Consider the following 18,107-nt stretch of genomic DNA (forward strand, 5'->3'; position numbering starts at 1 on the left):
AACTGTCGACAAACTTGCAACTACATTTAAATATGTGAAGTACACGTACCCAGATATTTACAAATGACAAAAAAAACAACAACATGAAGTCATATGTGGAGGTTACAACATGAAGGATGATCAGAAAGTCACATTGATTATTTTTTGAAGGTGTTTAAGAATTATCTTGTTTGTTTTATGCTTTTATATTGTTTTTGAGGTTCCACTTGCAAAATATTTCCATTGAAACTGAAATATTTTCACTGAGTTTGCAGAATATGAATTGGCAAATCTCATCCCCTTGTTTTTTTATTCTTCATATTGTTTTGTTTGCCACATTGGTGTCTAAGTTTGGACTTGTTACACATTTTGTGTTATCATAGTCTTAGTCAGTGTTTCATTATTGCTGCTGCCTGTATTGTCCGGCCAAGTATTTTTAATCCCAACATATCACGGAGTGTTAATATCTGTCTGCTGTCATTTTTTTTGCGGTGCACAATAGGCCCTTTATCAGCCAGTCACTTCCCTCTGCACTGTATCAGACCTCTTTGTAGAAGGAAAAGGGTGTGGGTGCGTGCGTGTTTTGGTATGTAGTTTTGAGATATGCGTGTTGTTGTGTTGGGTGTGTGTGTGTATGTATGCGTGTGTTATTGTGTGTGTGTTTGTGTGTGTTTCTCTCCTCCTCCATCTTTGTTGGAATGTGGCTCAGTCCAGCTCTTGTTATCGTGGCAGATAGGGCACGGTGCCGGTGAGAGGAGGGAGGGTGGTGTGGGGTGGTGTGGGGGGGGTAGGACTTGGCACATTCTGGGCAGCGAGCCCATGCATGCAGCATGGAGCTCCCAACAGCTCAGTGTGGAGCTGCTCAACCAGTCAGTCAGCCTGACAGACACAACATACACTCCCATGACAACATCCCTGAATCCTTTTAGCAATTAGCCTAATTATGGAAAGTGATATTCATCCTCTTTAGGCTCAGTGTACACAAATGTGAATTATTTTAAACGTGTGAAAATTGTTGCCTGGAGTACCATCATCACAAATGTGTGCTAACCTAAAATGTAATGCATCAGTCCACATGACTGAAATACTGTGACAGGATTTGATTGTATCCTTTAGCACACAGGTGATATAATATTTCATACTGAACAGTTTGTGCCGGTTACACGTATGCAGACATTGATAATGTTTAAGGAAATCGAATTTGTGGAGAAAAAGATATATAGACATAATTGTCTTACTTTGATAACAAAGCCCCAGTAAATCAAAGACATTACGGATGACCTCTCCCCATTGTCAGTGTAAATTGTGCAGAGCAAATTCCTTTACTGGCAAAAAGAGTTTCTTTGGTTTATATACACACAGCTTAGATATGTCATTTTAAGCCTGAACTCTCGTTCACCTCAGGGCCTGTGTCTAGAAATTGAGCAAACACAGCAAGCCTCCGATCCTGCAGAACTACAAAGATGGAGTCAACTCTCCTCCAGGGCTCGTGAGGAGCTGGGCACTCTGCAATGCATCCTGGGTAGCATGAAGGACTATCAGGTGCAGTAGTTCAGTATAAAATGATAAGGTTTATTTCTTTACTGTGTGAGTCATGAGTGATAATAATAACACACCTGTTTAATGCTGTTGTCAGGTGTGTTTGGTGCAAGTTGAACGTTGGTTAGATGCAGTTCAGGAGCTGTTGTCTCGTGATGCCACGGGTTCAGGTGATACAGAGAGTCTACAGGAAGAGCTTAACCAGTGCAAGGTGAGAGGACAACATGATTTTAAAAGTTAATATACTGCAGTTTTTAAAACTGCAGGGTTTTGACAATAACCACAATCCTTTAAGTATTATTCCTTAAGGTGTTTCTACTTCTTTCTTCTTTCTCTCTGATAACAAGGAGTATGTGAATGAGATGGAGTCAGTGGAAGGGTCGTTGAAGCAGATGGGAGAGGATGTGAGTGCTGTACAGGCAGCTACAATCCCAGGACTGGCCAAGTGGGGGCAGAATAAGTTTGACGAGTCCCGGGGCAAGTGGGACACACTCAGCAAACAGGTGAAGGAAACTCATCTTCATCTGAACTTCTGTTTGTGTTGTTCACATAGTGTGTTGTTGTTGTACATACATGTGTTTATTCATATAGTTGCAGTGAAACATGATACATTTGATGCTTAAACATAAGGCGACACAGGTCTTCGATTATGAAGTCTCATTTAGATTATTCTCATGTTTCTCTGACAAACCTGTTGGCATGTTCTTCCCTCCAGCTGTTGAGCAATCAGGAGCGTGTTGCAGAGAGTCAGGAGAAGCAGGTGAATCTGAGGAAGGACTTGGCGGAGATGCAGGAGTGGATGACCCAGGTGGACGAGGAGTTCCTCATGAGGGACTTTGAGTACAAGGGCCCTGAGGAACTGGAGGCTTCGCTGGAGGAGATGAAGGTTTGGCTTGTTGTGACTATTTGACTGTTGAGCACCTCGTTGTGATGTCGTCATCCTGCTCCTCTCACCTCTCCCCGTCTCTTACACAGAGGGCTAAAGAGGATGTGCTACAGAAGGAGGTGAAGGTAAAGATCCTGAAAGACAGCATCAACGTGTTGGTGTCCAGATCATCGCCACCCGGTGGCGGCCGCGGGCAGGAGCTCACGTCAGAGCTGGATGGGGTACTGGCCAACTACCATAAGCTTTGTGACCGCTTCAAGAGCAAGTGTCACACCCTGGAGGTAATGTGTGTGTGTGTGTGTGTGTGACGTTTTATAGTTTGCTTTTGAATATAGGCACCTCTGCTGTTGTTTTAATAATGTACTTGCCCCACAGCTTCACAGTTTTCATTATAGACAATGCAAAAAAAAAAAAAAAAGATGCGCCTGGTCATAGTGGATTAAAGCTGCCTTTGAGTTTAAGGTTAAAGTCCTTTTCTTGTATAAATAGTTGCTGTGACACATATTCACATAAAAATAATTCGTAATTTTATGCATGAATGGCCCAATTTGTTCGTCACCTTGCAGCTCCCATGGTTCAGCATCTGAATGACAAGTCTGTTTATGTGGTGTGTCATTTCTTCAGCTCCCTTTTTGTTAGTTTTAATGCGAAGAACAAGAGAGGCTGGAAGGGAGTACTGGTGATTCTTACTTTCTGTGCTAATCTGTGAGTGTAAAATCATAGTTCGGGGCACTGTTTTTGATTATCATCCTCCAGACTTTACAGGATAAAGGTCAGACAAATCACAGAGTTGTGCTTACGCTCGTGTATACTCTTCGCCTCAAATCCATTAGTCACTCACCATCCTGTCTTTGTCCTCAGAGTTCTGCTGTTTAATTTGACTATAAGACTCTTTAACATTTTTCTTGTAAAGTGCCTCACAGTGAATTTTCTTTTTCTTTTTTAAATGTGGTCCTTAATATGTCCAATACTGAAAATGAGGACACTGTCGATAGAGCTGTTACTTTTTAGGAACATCATTTGTGTTTCCCTGGCTGTGCATTTAAATACCTGTGTCCTTGTGCGTGTGTGTGTGTGTGCGCGTGTTGGCGTGTACTTTGTAGGAGGTTTGGTCCTGTTGGATGGAGTTGCTTCAGTACCTGGACATGGAGCAGACTTGGCTCAGCACTGTGGAGGAGAAGGTCCAAGCTACTGAAAACCTACCAGAGAGCACTGAGACAGTCAATGAAGCTCTGGAGGTACACACACGCACACACAGTGTAATCACATCAAATTCCCCACACTCCGTTTCCTTTTATCACATTTTCCCTTCTTAGTTTTCTCACTCTTAAAGGGCAAAGGACTAAAGCTCTGTTGAAGCCTCCCTCTGGGCGCAGCCTGAGGGAATTTTAAGGGTGACATTAGTCATCTTAATTCCACTGCTGGATGCCTGTGGGATCAGTAGCAGCAAAAAGGATAGAGGTTACACAGTCCTTTGACATATTGGCTACACAGTGAGTTATTTAGTTTGGGACAGCAGGACTAAACCCTCCTCACCAGTCGTTGAGAACTGAAGAAGCCTCTTGGACGTGAGGTGAAACATCTTAAAGCGCATCACGCTTTTCTTGGATCACCATTAGTTCATGTTCAACAAGATTATATGCAGAGTATCACACACTTTACACAAATGCTATGGAGCTAACTACTCGTTAATGCATACTCACTATACCTTGCTGCAGGCGCCTGTCAACAGAAAGTAAATAATGAATTTGACTTATTTAAAGCAGCAGTCCATATTTGACTTGGTTTAAATCCATGCTTTATTTCTTTACTTATCTCTAAACCTTGAAAATGTAAACTGTCACCCCATCACTAAACGTATAGTCAAAATGCTCTAAGAGAGGGGGTAAGTAACCCGATGGTCGGTTTAATATGTAACTAGATGTTAATAACCTCATTGTCTTTGACTTTGTCATCTAAATATCTTCTGCTTTCTTTTGCTCTGCTGCTATATCTGTAGACTGCCTCCAGCAAAACTGTCAAAGTCACTTTAATCACAGTGCAGCCTCTGTAACATCGCATAGTGATGAAGGAAATTGAAGACCCTTGAAGACAATGTTTCTCCTTCTCCTCTTTGTCCTTATGTGTTTTTTGAATGTTTTCTGCCGTCTCCACCCACTCTCTCTCTGTCTCTCTCCGTCTCTCTCACTTCATTCCCCTGAACCTCGTTCTCTCACCCTTCACCCTTCCCCAGTCTCCCAGTTTCCTAATCAGACTCACCCCTCTGGAGGGGGGCTGTCACACTGTCTGTCCGTTACCTCCGGGAAGGAAAAGCACATTTAATGACCCCGACATAAACAATCTCTGTTGGTTCCAAATAAGTGCCGTCGCTTGACAAGCCTCTCTCACTTGTCTCTCATTTCGCATCCCTGCTATCATCCTCTTTTTTGGTTTGCTTCCATCTGACACACCCAGCCCAGCAGTTTCTGCATCTGCGCTCCATCTGTTTGCTCAGCTTTTCGGTCCTTTCTCAATCTTTCACGCATATAAACACACACTTTTTGCTCATTTACTGGATTTCTTTTTTCCTATTTTGTGTTTTGGGTTTCTAGCTTTGATCTGTGTTTTTACTTTAGTTTCCGTGCTAACATTTTTGTACCTGTGAAGCTGCTCACCTTTCTTGTGGCTTTTCAAAGGGACTATTTTTTTTTTAATTTGTCCTCACCTCATCTCTCCTTTCTTTCTCTTTTTTGTTTGATTCTTTTCAAATTCGTTGCGCAGATATTTACCTTCTTCTTCTTCTTCTTCTTCCATCCCTCTGCTCATCACCAGTCTTTGGAGAGTGTGCTTCGCCACCCCGGGGACAACCGCACGCAAATCAGAGAGCTGGGTCAGACGCTGATTGACGGGGGCATATTGGATGAACTCATTAGCGAAAAACTAGAGGCCTTTAATTCTCGTTACGAGCAACTCAACCACCAGGTCAGGACCTTGTCTTTGTGTGTTACATCTATACATTTTCTGTCCACTGTTTCAGTTTTTATTTTAAAATATGACTTATGTTAATAAGTGCCACAAATATGCCACAGTGTCATGTTTCTCTGACGTTCTTGTGGGCTGTATTTGTCGTGTTGTGTGTTCATCATAATACCCAATACTTGATTGGGTTCATTATTTCTTTGTATTGATATTCATTCATTATTTTCAGTATTTTACATTTAATTTAGTTTAATTTTTATGATTCACTTTGACGATACAAGAAAAATACGATGGACAGTCATATCTTATTATAATAGGAGCTATGACTGCAGTTTGCCTTTAAGCAGCGTCTGCTCAGAATCAAAACAAGTTGTTAATGAGAAGAGGTGTTGATATAGTTGTGTATTATGTTTAATAACAAGACACATAAGCCTTTTTATTCAGTCCCACTCTGAGCAAATTATCTTATCCTTGTCAGCTTCCATGCTGAATATCACAGTAACAGAAACATTCAAACTCCTGACTTCGTACCCGTCCAGGCGGTGAACCGGCAGATCAGCCTCGAGCAGCAGCTGCAGACACTGAAGGAGAACGAACAGGCGCTCCAGACGCTGCAGGAGTCTCTGAGCCAGCTGGACCACACGCTCACATCCTACCTCACCGATCGCATAGACGCCTTCCAGCTCCCTCAGGAGGCGCAGGTATACGGGGCCACATGTACAGCACAAACACACCCACACCCAGACAGGTTGCCAGACAAGGTGCGACACTTGAGGAGGCACCCAAGCTTGATGGATCACCTCGCCCGTCTGAGGTTTCCTCCCTTGAGTTGTTGCCTGATAAATAGTTGGACTAAAATAATTATATAGTAGCAGCCTGAAAATCTCCTAAATGAAGTTGCGTTTAGGGATGAAACTGTCTGGTTTGTTCCTAAATATGTCATAACCACACACTAAATTGGTCCCTCTCAACATATAATCGTAGTACTTAACCATATATGTATTTTATATATCAAAACTCAGCAAACACTCAATAAATGCATAAATATCCACATGGATGGCCACTCATGCTGCATGCCCCTGTGTCCACTTCTCCTTCAGACCATCGGGTCAGAGATCGCAGCGCACGAGGCGACAGTGGAGGAGATGAGAAGACGGAACGTGGCCAACCTGCCTCCGCCGGCCACTGATGGCAAGGCGGCCCGCGGTGGGACCATGCTGGATCAGCTTCAGGTAACACTGACTCCTACTGGAGAACACCTGAAACTACAGAAAGTGATGCCGCCACTCCATTACCATGACATTAATAATGCAACACTCCCATTAACCTCATGCTTGAAGTATGAATAAGGAATGTGTTATACTAATTTTAGTCTTCCTGGAAGCTCGTCATTACAAAGTGTTTACATGTTCTTGGCAACAGTGTAAAAGAATTGTTGCAGCCGCTTGTCATCAAGGATGTATAACTTTATTAACTCTCCCTTCACTCACCGCAGAGGAAGCTGAGGGAGATCTCAACAAAGTACCAGCTCTTCCAGAAGCCTGCTAACTTCGAGCAGCGCATGTTGGACTGTAAGAGGGTCCTCGACGGTGCCAAAGCCGAGCTGCACATTCTGGATGTCAAGGATGTAGAACCGGAAAAAATTCAGTCGCACCTCAGCGGCTGTATGGTGAGAACCAGACCTCAGCTCAATCTCTGTTTTATATGCTCTATTGACATTGTTTATTTATAGCTGATTGTTGTGGTTTGTGCACATTATAATCGCAAAAACATAAAGATCCCTGCCAACCTATCTACTGTATGTAAACACAAAAACAGAGTCTATCTCACTCGCACTGATTTCCTGTCGTTTTGCTGTGTAGAAATTATATAAGTTGCTGAGTGAGGTGAAGCTAGAGGTGGAGACCGTGATCAAGACAGGTCGCCAGATTGTGCAGAAACAGCAGACCGAGAACCCCAAGGCCATGGACGAACAGCTTACAGCTCTCAAACTGCTCTACAATGACCTTGGTGCTCAGGTAATTTATTTCTGGGGGGAAAAAAATCTAATTAGATTAATTCTCCTTGATCTGCAAACTGCAGCTCACGTATGACTGTAAGTTATATTCACATTATCTGGTTTTGATTCACTTAACAGGTAACAGAGGGCAAGCAGGACCTGGAAAAAGCTCTGTCTCTGTCTCAGAAGTTTCAGAAGGAAAGCGCTGCCTTGCAGGAGTGGCTGACCGCAAATGAGACTCAGCTCCAGCAGAAGAACAGCTGTGGAGACATGCCAGCAGACATTGATGCTGAGATTGCATGGGCTAATGTGAGCAGCTGTCCTAAACATTTCATTATACAGTGTCATCTCAGCAAGAAGCAAAGACCGTGCTTGTGTCTCTTCTGGCCAGTAGGTGGAGCAGAGGAACTGTTTGAAGTTACTGAGAGCTCCAGTCCTCTGCCTTCCTCTGACCCTGTGAAAAAGACTGAACATTATTTTATATGGCACCTCACACTGAAGCCAAAGATCAGCAACAGGATCATAACTGAAGCTGTGTTTAAATGAGCTACAGGTTCACATGAAGTCATCGAATGGGCCACTGTGCATAAAAATATGCAGGTGTCCAAATCTATATATGCAGTTTATTTTATTTTGGTTTATGTTACACCCATTTGACACATTATTTATATCATTATGTGTGTAATAAATCCCAAATACAGGTAGTTGATGTAGCAGTAGGTTATTGAAGCATGGAGACCATCACTGTTTGATATGTTGTACCTAATGTTTATGCTGTTCCACCAGGGCCTGCTGAAAGAGTCAGAGCGTCGTAAGTCCGAGCTGTCCAGCCTGATGGAGACCAGCGCCGGGCTGCAGACTCTGGTGGAAGGCAGTGAGGCTCAGCTGGAGGACAAACTCTTTGGACTGAACGAATCCTGGGGACGCGTCCGCACCTGGACAGAGGACTGGCTCAGCGCTGTGCTGGTGAGAGCAAATATTTTGTACAATAAGGCTTAGTAAATGGAGATTTGCTGTGTTTTCTTATTCTGTTTTCTCTTAGTAAGTGCATTTCCCCATCTGCATTAAGTTTTCATAGGCATTAGCAAGTGAGAAAAGGCTTTCCTTGAGTAAATAAATGTATTTTTTTAATCTTACCTGTGCCTTTTAGCTTTATTTTAATGGGTAATGAGAAATCGTTAAGCAGTAATTCCTTCATTTATCATATTAAATTAAATCTGAAAGTAATCAAATTCTAAAAGGTTAATTACATTTAAAAATGTTGTTCTTGCCCTTGGAAAGATTTGGAAAATATCATTGCAAGGCTATTGCTATGAAAGATTCACACTCCAAATAAAACATTTCCTCAGTTTGCTGAATAAGTTAAATGATTGCAGTGGAAAGGAAAAGAAATAAAATTCAAATCAAGAACTAAACAAAGGTATGCAAATCAGCTCCTCAACAAAAATATATTTACCACTTCAACAAAGAGACTGAAAAATGTTTCTTGTTTCTTGTAATTATGCACTGCAGCAAGTCATGTAAAGGTTATGGGAAACTCTGGTAATCAGTGAAACGTCTTTGTTTTAGATTAAGCAGAAAATGCGGAAAACACAGGGGGACTAAAGCAACGACAAAAGTTTTCTTAATGTCTGCATCACAACACTGAGCCTTTTTGTTTTTCTTTTTGTATTTGTGCAGAGTCACCAGAATGAGGTGGAAATTTTTGATGAGAACTTGGCTCACATCAGCACCTGGCTGTATCAGACCCAGATCCACCTGGACGAGGCTGAGCGGCTCGCCCCGACAGAGAGGGAGAAGGTGGTGAAGGTAAGAGAGAGAAAGAGAGATGAAACACAGTGGGCAGAAGGAAAGAATGACCTTAGACTGTTGATACAGCACACCTTTTGCATAACGGGATAGTTACCAAATGATTTCTGTTGCCATTTCAGTTATTAATTCTGTCTATTTTTCACTGACTGTAAAGTCCAAAAAAAATATGTAAGAATAGACCGGGCCTACACCACGACAGGCATAGAAGTAGCAAATAGTAGTTTAGAATTGCTTTATGGAAATCAGTGCCTCTGGCAAGGAAATGCATTCTGCGACAATCCATCAAGGAATACCTCTGCTGTTACCTTCTGGGACGGAGAGACTTTAATGCGTTTTCACATGAAAAGATTAGTGTGGTAATGATCAATCATTGCTAAATATCCCATTTGGATTGTCATCTGTTGCAGCAGAAATTTATTGTGCTCAGTTAGGATGGAAATCTTAAAGATGCACACACATTTGGACAGTATTAGGGCATTGCTGTGTAGGTCTTGGATAGTAATTGCCCACTGTCACCATTTTTCACCAGGTAGAATGGAAAGAGAGTGAGTGAGAGCCAGGTCAGGGGCAAATGAGGTGTGCTGAGGTATTGGTGGCTAAAAAAGAGACTTAGAAAAGAGGAGAAGCTGAGTATGAGAGTTTGACAGTGTCAAATAATATATCTTACACTTGTACTAGATTAACCCTTCCCTTCCTTTCTCCCTGACAACTGAAGGTCGCCACTAAATATCAGTTGGTCCCCGGGCCTGGTAACCTTGATCAGTACATGTTGCGCTTAGCTCTCTGTTCAGACCCAAGGCTGCTCCGCCACCCAGTCTGAGAGAGAGTGACTGATAGCGTAAACCCGTTTCTGTCCTCTGGTCTGTCCTCAGAGCATGCTGGAGGAGCTGGAGGACATCAGTCTGCGCGTGGACAACGTGAAGGACCAGGCCATCATCCTGATGACCAGCAGGGGGCCCGCCTGCCGAGACGTGGTGGAGCCCAAGCTGGCCGAGCTCAACTGCAACTTCGACAAAGTCTCGCAGCACATCAAAACCGCTAAGGTACGAAATCACAAACCACAACGCCAGTGTGGACTCAAGCTGTCGCACAGAAAGGAAAAGCGTTCACTCGGTTTATCTGTTCCTCGTCTCGTTGCTTTCAGATGATGAGCTGTCTGGAGTCGAGCGGCGTTGAGATGAACCAGCAGGCAGCACAGCAGGTATAAGAATCTCACATTGAGCCACCCTCAAGGTCAATTAAATAATTTTCCTTAAGTAAAATCAGTTCCCTCCAAAATACCCAGTGATAAAAGCATCTTAATGATTTAATCCAAACTGGATTAAAAGAGCTACCAAGAGCTTTTTGATAACACACTGCATGGCTCAATGTGGAGTCGCTGTCATATCACAAATTACACCGAGCTGATCACTCTCATTGTGCACGCGGTCAGATAATTACATTCATCCCACCGGCTCCGATAGCTCCGACTGAGTTGCCTGAGGTGTGTTTTTGCTCTCTCTCTCTCTCTCTCTCGTCAGGTCGTTCACAGCCAGGAGACCCGAGTGGAGAGTCAGAGTCATGCTCCTCCTGCAGAGGCTGCGGTCCCCAGCGAGGTGAAGGACCTTCAGGCGGAGCTACAGGACAGACTGTGGGCTCTGCAGCAGCAACAACAGGACCCAGTAAACATCCTGGATGATGAAAAGGTACACAAGGTCACCTCTCGGTTTTCGTTGATGGCATCTGCAATTAGTTTTTAAAAACTTTTCAGAAAACAGTACCACACAGAAGATGATTGATAATAATGCGAGATTAATGAGCAGCAAAATAGGAATTGCTTCACTAGATTGGAGCTCTAAACATTTGTGTTGTATTGTGGGTAAGTGTAGGCACTCTTTCTGTAGTCTGGTCCAAAGTGTCCCTTATGGTTTGCAATCTCTTGCAATTTTCCAGAGGAATTTGAAAACGTACACACAGAAAATTGCCCCAGGATGCTTATTATTGTCTGTCTGTCTCCCCGAACCAGAAGTTTTATGAGATTTCCTATGAGGAATATGCCAGGTTACCAGCTATATAATGCTGCCAGCCGATAAGACTAGCTTTGATTGGGCAATTCAAGGCCAAACAAGTCTGGAATTCAGTCTTTCTTATCAAGGGTTATGACGTTAAACACACCGGCTGAACAAATTTGACCAATCCAAAGCAAGGTCAGCATGCCAGTAGGGAAACTGTTGTTGTGTTTTGAACAGTACTATCCTGAGAAGTGTGGGCAGCATCTCAAATCTAAGCGCCTTGTTGCTTGTCTAGCAAGGGAGCAAATCCAACAGCAAATGTCTTTTCTGGATGTGTAAGTTTGTTTGTTTGTTTTTTTCCATGCCCACGGACTTAAATGTAGATGATAGACAAATATAAATGGATCCTCTCCAAATCATGTTTGAATTGCATTTGACCTGTAACCCTCTGTCTCTCTGCGCCAGATGGATGAGGAGAAAGCCGGCGTGGAAGACCTGCTGAGGAGAGGAGAGGAGCTGCTGCATCAAACTTCAGACGAGGGCCAGAGGGAGGAGCTGAGACTTCTGCTGCTCCGGCTGCAGAGCCAATATTCTGCTCACAGGGTGAGATGCCTGAAATATAAATTGTGTCTTCATAAGCAGGGCTCATGTGGAGTTTTTTTTTTTTTTACCTAGGCAAACAAAACTGTCTATCCTATTGTGTTTTCTGTCTGTGGACTCATACAGTTTGGCTAAGTTGTATTTATGTGTTTATCTACTTTAGGAGCTGAGGGTGCTGCGGATCAGGCAGGTGGATGTCTCTGTGGACTCGTCGTCTTCTTACACCTTCACAGAGCAGACAAGAGAGTTTTCAGCCGAGGTGAGATTTGCATATTGACACACACACACACAGACCAGGAAGTAAGTTGTGTCCTTCACTGTAGGTTTATAATGTTCATGTGGTTTATAATTTGTGTTGCAGGAGATGTCTGCAGCCGAGCGTAGCGGTGCTCCTTTGCTGAGTCCCTCCGACTACCTGTTGGACATCAACAAAGTGCTCCTCGCCATGGCGGACAATGAGCTGCTTCTGAACTCGTCTGAGCTCAGCGGGGGGCTCTACGAAGACTTCTCAAGCCAGGAGGACACACTGAAGGTGGGTCATCTCTCACACACCCAAACTGTTATATCAAATGTCACATCGTCAGCCTGTTGGAAGAACTTTATGCCACTAATTTAGCCACTTTAATCACTTTTTTCCTGTGTTGTTCATTTGTCTTTTCCTAGAATATCAAAGTGAATCTGGAGCATCTGGGCGAGCAGGTTGCAGGGATCCATGAGCGGCAGCCTGATGCCATCCGGGATGCTTCACCTGCTGAGGTGACTCAGGTCGGAGACGCCCTAACGCAGCTCAACGCAGAGTGGGACCGCCTTAACCGCATGTACAACCACCGCAAGGGGTACGTGCATCAACCCCATACACAACCAGATTACAAATACCTTTATCAGTTAGAAATAAGGGTTTGAATCAAAACTAGAATAAGACTTTCACAGAAAGTGTTGTGACAGGGGAGAGAAGTGGCCAAGCTGCTGATTTCAGATGTGAATGTGGTGTGAAAGTGTGTGTCAGGATATTTGGTCAGAGCTGCGGGGACATTAAATGCCAGCTGTCTGCTACTCAGGAGACAGCAAGAACAGATAAAGAGATAGACCAGGGCACACAGTCAAGCTCCTCGCACACTCTTAAACTCACAAAGACACACACGCACATCGACCTTGAATACCATCCAAATAATTCCTTAGGCATAAACAATCTCATGCCTATTCACATATTCACTCACTCATTCACTCACACACACTCACTGGCTGACCTTGACTGCCATCAACATTTTTCCCCAGGCATAAACAGTCTACATTTTGCTGAACACAGTGTGTGTGTGCGCATGCTAGGATAAAAAAGTGGGCTAATTTTGAAGATTGCACACAAATGCTGACGCACTATGTGTGTGTAATCCAAGTAACCTCAAAGTATCATTGAAAAATCAAAGAATAGAGTGTATTTTTGTAAAGTCACTCTCCCAGATCTCATTTCCTCACCTTCTCTCCCTTCAGATTTGTCCTGCTCTAAGAGATGCTATAAGAGGAAATATCTGTCACACAGACCATCAGTGTGATAAAAGATCTATTTTTGTATCGGGCATTTTAAGTAATCAGCCCTTTAATCAGCCTTTGCTAATTTATTCAGTCGTGTCACGGTGAACTTTCCAGTGTTGTCAGGGGTTTCTGATTATTATGAGATTTTCTAGTTTTTAATAGAGGTCATCTGTTCCATTCTTCCTTATCAGAATCTGTGGAATTTCTCAGTTGATGCACATACCGAGTTTTATGCTTAAAGACCAGCATACCTTGATTTCTTTTCACCCATTTGAACTGACTTAAGTACTAGTTGACATGCTTTGTGTGTTTGTGTGTGTGTGTTTCCTTATGATAGGAGTTTTGATCGTGCCATTGAGGAGTGGGGACAGTTCCACTGTGACATGAATGACCTGAGTCAGTGGCTGACAGACACCGAGACGCTGCTGTCTGAGAGCGTCGGCCCTGATGGACAGCTGGACCTGGACTCTGCACGACAACACCAAGAGGTCAGTGGAGGGTGATGAATCATGTGAAGGTCTAAATGGACATTTTGTCCTCGTATGTGTGACCAGATTTCATATGCATACCTACTTGGGTATTTCACATTTTTTACATCTGCATTCATCACTGCAGAAACCAATACAAGTTTAACAAAGAAGAAAATATGCAGATAGTTTTGTAGATATTTTTTGACACTATAGAAAGTACTCAAGGCATACTATATTTCTCTAGATGAACCAGTAATTAGTCAAATATAGATTGACGCTATTCCATATGTTTATAAGTTGAAAGCAAGATTATTACTTTCCCAGGAAGCCACAGTAATGTGCTTGAGATATTAGTAGTTAGATGGTTGGAAATGTCGAGAGAAGATAATTGCATTTTGTTCCCCAAAGGAAAAAAAAAAGTCAGTGCTATACTGTACCTGATAAACAAACACTCGGCACATCTTACTGTTCATTATGCAGAGCGAGAAATGGAGAGAAGTGAACTGAAGAGTGAGATGAGAAGAGGCCTCTAATTTTGCTTTGTTTGATTACTAAAGCGGCGCTTTCATTTCCGAGGGGAATTCAATTCTCTGAAGCCGCGGCATTATCGCTGACAGCACTGCCACCATTAACACCTTTTATCAGTGTGATTTGCAGAGGCCCAGCTACAGTCCCGTCTGCCTCGCTCCTTTACACGTTGTCATAGTGGCTGAGAATGTGACCGGGGGATCAAATGGACAGGAACTGAAGAGATCAATTAGCTGACTCACCCTTTGGTGAACGTTACAATCACTCACCTCTGCTTTATGGGTCTGACTTGGAAATCTCTCTTGGAGGAAGTAGACAATTGGCAGCTTAAATCTCGATTTGCCACAAATCACGGCTGTCAATCAGTGTTTTGCCCGGAGAGATCGACTTGAGCAGGGGATTTGGTCACGAGTCAATTGGCTTATTGGCTTATGCTCTCTGATTGATCCACCTTTTTTCTGTTTTTCTCTGTCCACTCTGTCAATCCTTTATCCACATTGTAGGAGCTGGAGGAGGGCCTCGCCAGCCACCAACCTGTCCTGACCGTACTGACCCGCACCGGGGAGCAGATAATTGGACAGTTGTCCTCACCTGATGGACCACTTCTTGAAGAAAAGTTAGACACTCTGGGTCAGCGCTGGAGAGCTGTCAACCGGCAGGTCGTGGACCGACAGCGCAGGTACTGTATCTATGGAAACATGTCCTGTAGGATGCAGTGGCATATAAATTAAGCTGCGTGGATTGAAAACATTAAGCAGATACGGTCAAATATGGAAAAATGTAATACATATCTTTGCCGTGTCTTGATTATGTAACAACTTGGTTTTACAGCACAATGTAGCGCGGAGGTTAGCGTCTACTCTACATCTACGTCAGACTTTGTTTCTTTATCAGTGTTTGGCAGGTTAACATTATCAGCGTGGTCAATCAGTCCATAACAGTAATCTAAATGTAAATTTTTAGGATTAGACCTGCAACCTGCAGGAAATGGAGATCCTTATCTTGAGTATGTAATATACAGTATATGTGTGTATGTGTGTGTGTATGAAGGCTGGCTGGTGAGGACCCGGCGCTGACAGACCTGGTGAGAAGACGCGACGAGCTGGCTGTGTGGCTGGAGCAAGCGGAGAGTGCTGTCAGCTCCCTGCCTGTCACAGCCACCGACAAAAACCTCAAAGAGCTCAAGGTACAGTACAGTGAGGCCTAAAACATGCTAAAGTTAGCGCGATTCATGGGAGCGCAGAGATTTCTATTCCTGTCATGGAGCTGGTATTCAGCTATTTTTAAGGTCAGCTCTGACTGTGTTGATGCTTCCTTTGTTCTTTTTTCATATATGCCTCACTGTAGCCACAAGTTCCTCCCCGCGTCTCAGTCACAAGCAAAAACCTGTGAACCTCAGCAAACATACACACAGAGAACTTCACTTTCACATCTCTTGCTTTGAGCAATGCAGTTTTTTTTTGCAACAGCTCTAACAAAACTTTTCAGCCCGTGGAGACACTTTGTGAAAAGTAGGATGTGACATGACGTTAAGTAGAGCCCCTGTTTCCCTCCCGCTCCCTTCTCGATTGCAATAAAGCAGTCGTCCTTTGTGAAATTAAGGGTCAGTGCGTGTTTCCTTGCAGGCGCTCGCTGAGGAAATGGATGCACAGAATGAACGTCTCGGTTGGCTGAACAAGCACGCCCCTCAGATCCTGGCCAATCCCAGTGTGAGCCCTCAGAGCAGAGACCAGCACGTCGGCAAACTGAGAGCCATCAACCTCAACTGGAGCAAAGTGAGAGTTCCTACATCTTATACAACTTCTAATATGACCTTTTTTTATTAGTTTGCCTCACAATCCTCTCGTCTTTCTCTTCCTATCATCATTTTTTTACCCCACGTTTACCTCCCAGGTGACCCATGAGCTGTTGGACAAGGTGGGGGAGGTGGAGGCCAACCTGCAAAGTCACGCACAGTTCCAGGACAGGATGGACAGACTCACTGACTGGGTCGTAGTTACACACCAGACAATCATGACCAGAGGCCTGAATCCTGTACAAGCACAGGTAGATCTTCTGTGCTCCCAATGCATCAACTACAACAACTAACACCCCTAACCTCACAGCAAGTTCAGTCTCCGTACAGTACACGCAAATATTGTCTAAAATGAGCTCTAACTCATCACAGGCGCTGGAGGCTTCCATGAAAGACAGAAAAAAGGACCTGGAGGAGCTGTTGGCTCATTCTATAGAGCTGCAGAGACGGCAGCAGCTGTTGCCTCAGGAAAAGGTCCCAGTTTCCATAGTAATATAATTTAATAGAGAACCAGTTCTAATTGTAGCATTTAATTATACCATATTGCACTGTTGAAATGCCACTACCCCACTTTGGGTAACCCAGTTTCCTATAATTTATTAAGGATTAATTGGCTGCTTTATTCAAATCTGGATAGACTCTTGCTTCCTGCTGCTAATATCTTGTACTCAGACATTCATCATACGTATGTGCCTTCATGTGTGTAGAGTAAGGTGGAGCAGCTGGCAGCTGACTGGAAAGCCCTGGACGGCCGACTTAGGGAATCTCTTCAGCCGGCCGTGTCTCCGTGGATGCAGCAGCAACATGTTGTCCAGCACCAGCAGCTTGGTAAATATTTGGAGAAATGCGCTGATAGAAATGAGAGTAATAATAAATATATATATAACAGTCCCTCTATCTTAATAATACATCAAGGGTATGTGAATGGAATGAGTCACAGTCCCAATGAAGCAATAAGCCTTTAATAACACAGGCAAAATTACAATTTTGAGTCTTCTGGATCATTAACAGGATATGACTGATTTATAAACAAACACTTTTATGAGAGGTAATAATACTCAAGTACTCAAGTGGCAAATTTGAAATTCTTTATTGCCTTATCTTAATCTAAATCACAAAACTGCATGATGAAATAATGAATAAGAGGTGAGCAACAAAGTCCTGGTTGTGCACCACGAGAACAAACCATGATGCCTCATTCATCATGATTTAGTGTGATGCCACAATCCTCTGAGAGCCATTTGGCAGCACCTCCTCTCTCACTCTAACATCTTAAATGCTCATTGCATCATTTCCTTTTAAAGAAGCTCTATATGTCAACATTACTTGCCTTGAGTTCCCTCTTTTACCGCCCCTTCCCTCGCAGTGTCTGCGGTCCCCTCAGCCGTGCAGATGGCCAGCCTGGTGAGCGAGGACCCCCACCACCAAACCCCGCACACACCAGACACCGTGGCGCCCAACGACCTCAACGAGACGGCCACCGAACTGGCAGACTGGCTCCTCCTCATTACGCAGATGCTCAAGTCTAATATTGTCACCGTGGGGGACACAGACGAGATCAGGACCACCATGGGACGCCTGCAGGTGAGGAGGGAGGAGAGGAGGAGTTTTTTTTTCCAATGGAAGAGGATGTTTTTTGTTTTAGCCGCCACTGTACAAACTGTGAGCGCGTGTGTCTTTGCGTTTACTAGGTGACTAAGAGTGACTTGGAGCAGCGTCACCCACAACTTGAAGACATTTTCACCCTGGCACAGAACATCAAAAACAAAACGTCTAATCTGGACGTCCGCACATCCATCACTGAGAAATGTAAGTACAGAGCGGAGGCATCACACTTGAAAGAATTAGTAGGATTAAAAGCTCTGAAGACAACAACAAGATTTTTTTTTTTTTCGAGATACTACTCAGGATTGGTGTTTTTTTTTTATCAGTAATTCAGTTTTGCTTGAAACTGGATTTTTTTCCCTCCTACCTCCAAATCAGTTTAAAAGTGTCACTTTCGTTTTGCCCATCTGTCTCC

The 18,107-nt window shown here is 43.6% G+C and overlaps 1 protein-coding gene across 6 annotated transcripts in view; it reads left to right on the forward strand.

Moving 5' to 3' along the window:
- The window catches only part of utrn (utrophin), a 172,271-nt gene that overhangs the window by 39,800 nt on the left and 114,364 nt on the right, over positions 1 to 18,107 (forward strand). For all 6 annotated transcript variants that reach the window (XM_085771343.1, XM_085771341.1, XM_085771344.1 and 3 more), the window contains 30 exons: positions 1,384 to 1,521; positions 1,616 to 1,729; positions 1,866 to 2,021; positions 2,234 to 2,404; positions 2,494 to 2,685; positions 3,508 to 3,642; positions 5,216 to 5,365; positions 5,902 to 6,063; positions 6,463 to 6,594; positions 6,858 to 7,031; positions 7,225 to 7,380; positions 7,500 to 7,670; positions 8,148 to 8,327; positions 9,042 to 9,170; positions 10,046 to 10,216; positions 10,318 to 10,374; positions 10,694 to 10,858; positions 11,630 to 11,767; positions 11,928 to 12,023; positions 12,126 to 12,296; positions 12,428 to 12,600; positions 13,632 to 13,782; positions 14,796 to 14,971; positions 15,343 to 15,478; positions 15,918 to 16,067; positions 16,186 to 16,338; positions 16,460 to 16,561; positions 16,795 to 16,915; positions 17,454 to 17,671; positions 17,779 to 17,896. In XM_085771343.1, the coding sequence (XP_085627469.1) occupies positions 1,384 to 1,521; positions 1,616 to 1,729; positions 1,866 to 2,021; positions 2,234 to 2,404; positions 2,494 to 2,685; positions 3,508 to 3,642; positions 5,216 to 5,365; positions 5,902 to 6,063; positions 6,463 to 6,594; positions 6,858 to 7,031; positions 7,225 to 7,380; positions 7,500 to 7,670; positions 8,148 to 8,327; positions 9,042 to 9,170; positions 10,046 to 10,216; positions 10,318 to 10,374; positions 10,694 to 10,858; positions 11,630 to 11,767; positions 11,928 to 12,023; positions 12,126 to 12,296; positions 12,428 to 12,600; positions 13,632 to 13,782; positions 14,796 to 14,971; positions 15,343 to 15,478; positions 15,918 to 16,067; positions 16,186 to 16,338; positions 16,460 to 16,561; positions 16,795 to 16,915; positions 17,454 to 17,671; positions 17,779 to 17,896 (4,456 nt within the window). The remainder of the gene's footprint in view (positions 1 to 1,383; positions 1,522 to 1,615; positions 1,730 to 1,865; positions 2,022 to 2,233; positions 2,405 to 2,493; positions 2,686 to 3,507; positions 3,643 to 5,215; positions 5,366 to 5,901; positions 6,064 to 6,462; positions 6,595 to 6,857; positions 7,032 to 7,224; positions 7,381 to 7,499; positions 7,671 to 8,147; positions 8,328 to 9,041; positions 9,171 to 10,045; positions 10,217 to 10,317; positions 10,375 to 10,693; positions 10,859 to 11,629; positions 11,768 to 11,927; positions 12,024 to 12,125; positions 12,297 to 12,427; positions 12,601 to 13,631; positions 13,783 to 14,795; positions 14,972 to 15,342; positions 15,479 to 15,917; positions 16,068 to 16,185; positions 16,339 to 16,459; positions 16,562 to 16,794; positions 16,916 to 17,453; positions 17,672 to 17,778; positions 17,897 to 18,107) is intronic.

This window comes from Trachurus japonicus, chromosome 24 (genome assembly GCF_045865225.1).
Source record: "Trachurus japonicus isolate A0001 chromosome 24, Traja_1.0".
NCBI lineage: Eukaryota > Metazoa > Chordata > Actinopteri > Carangiformes > Carangidae > Trachurus > Trachurus japonicus.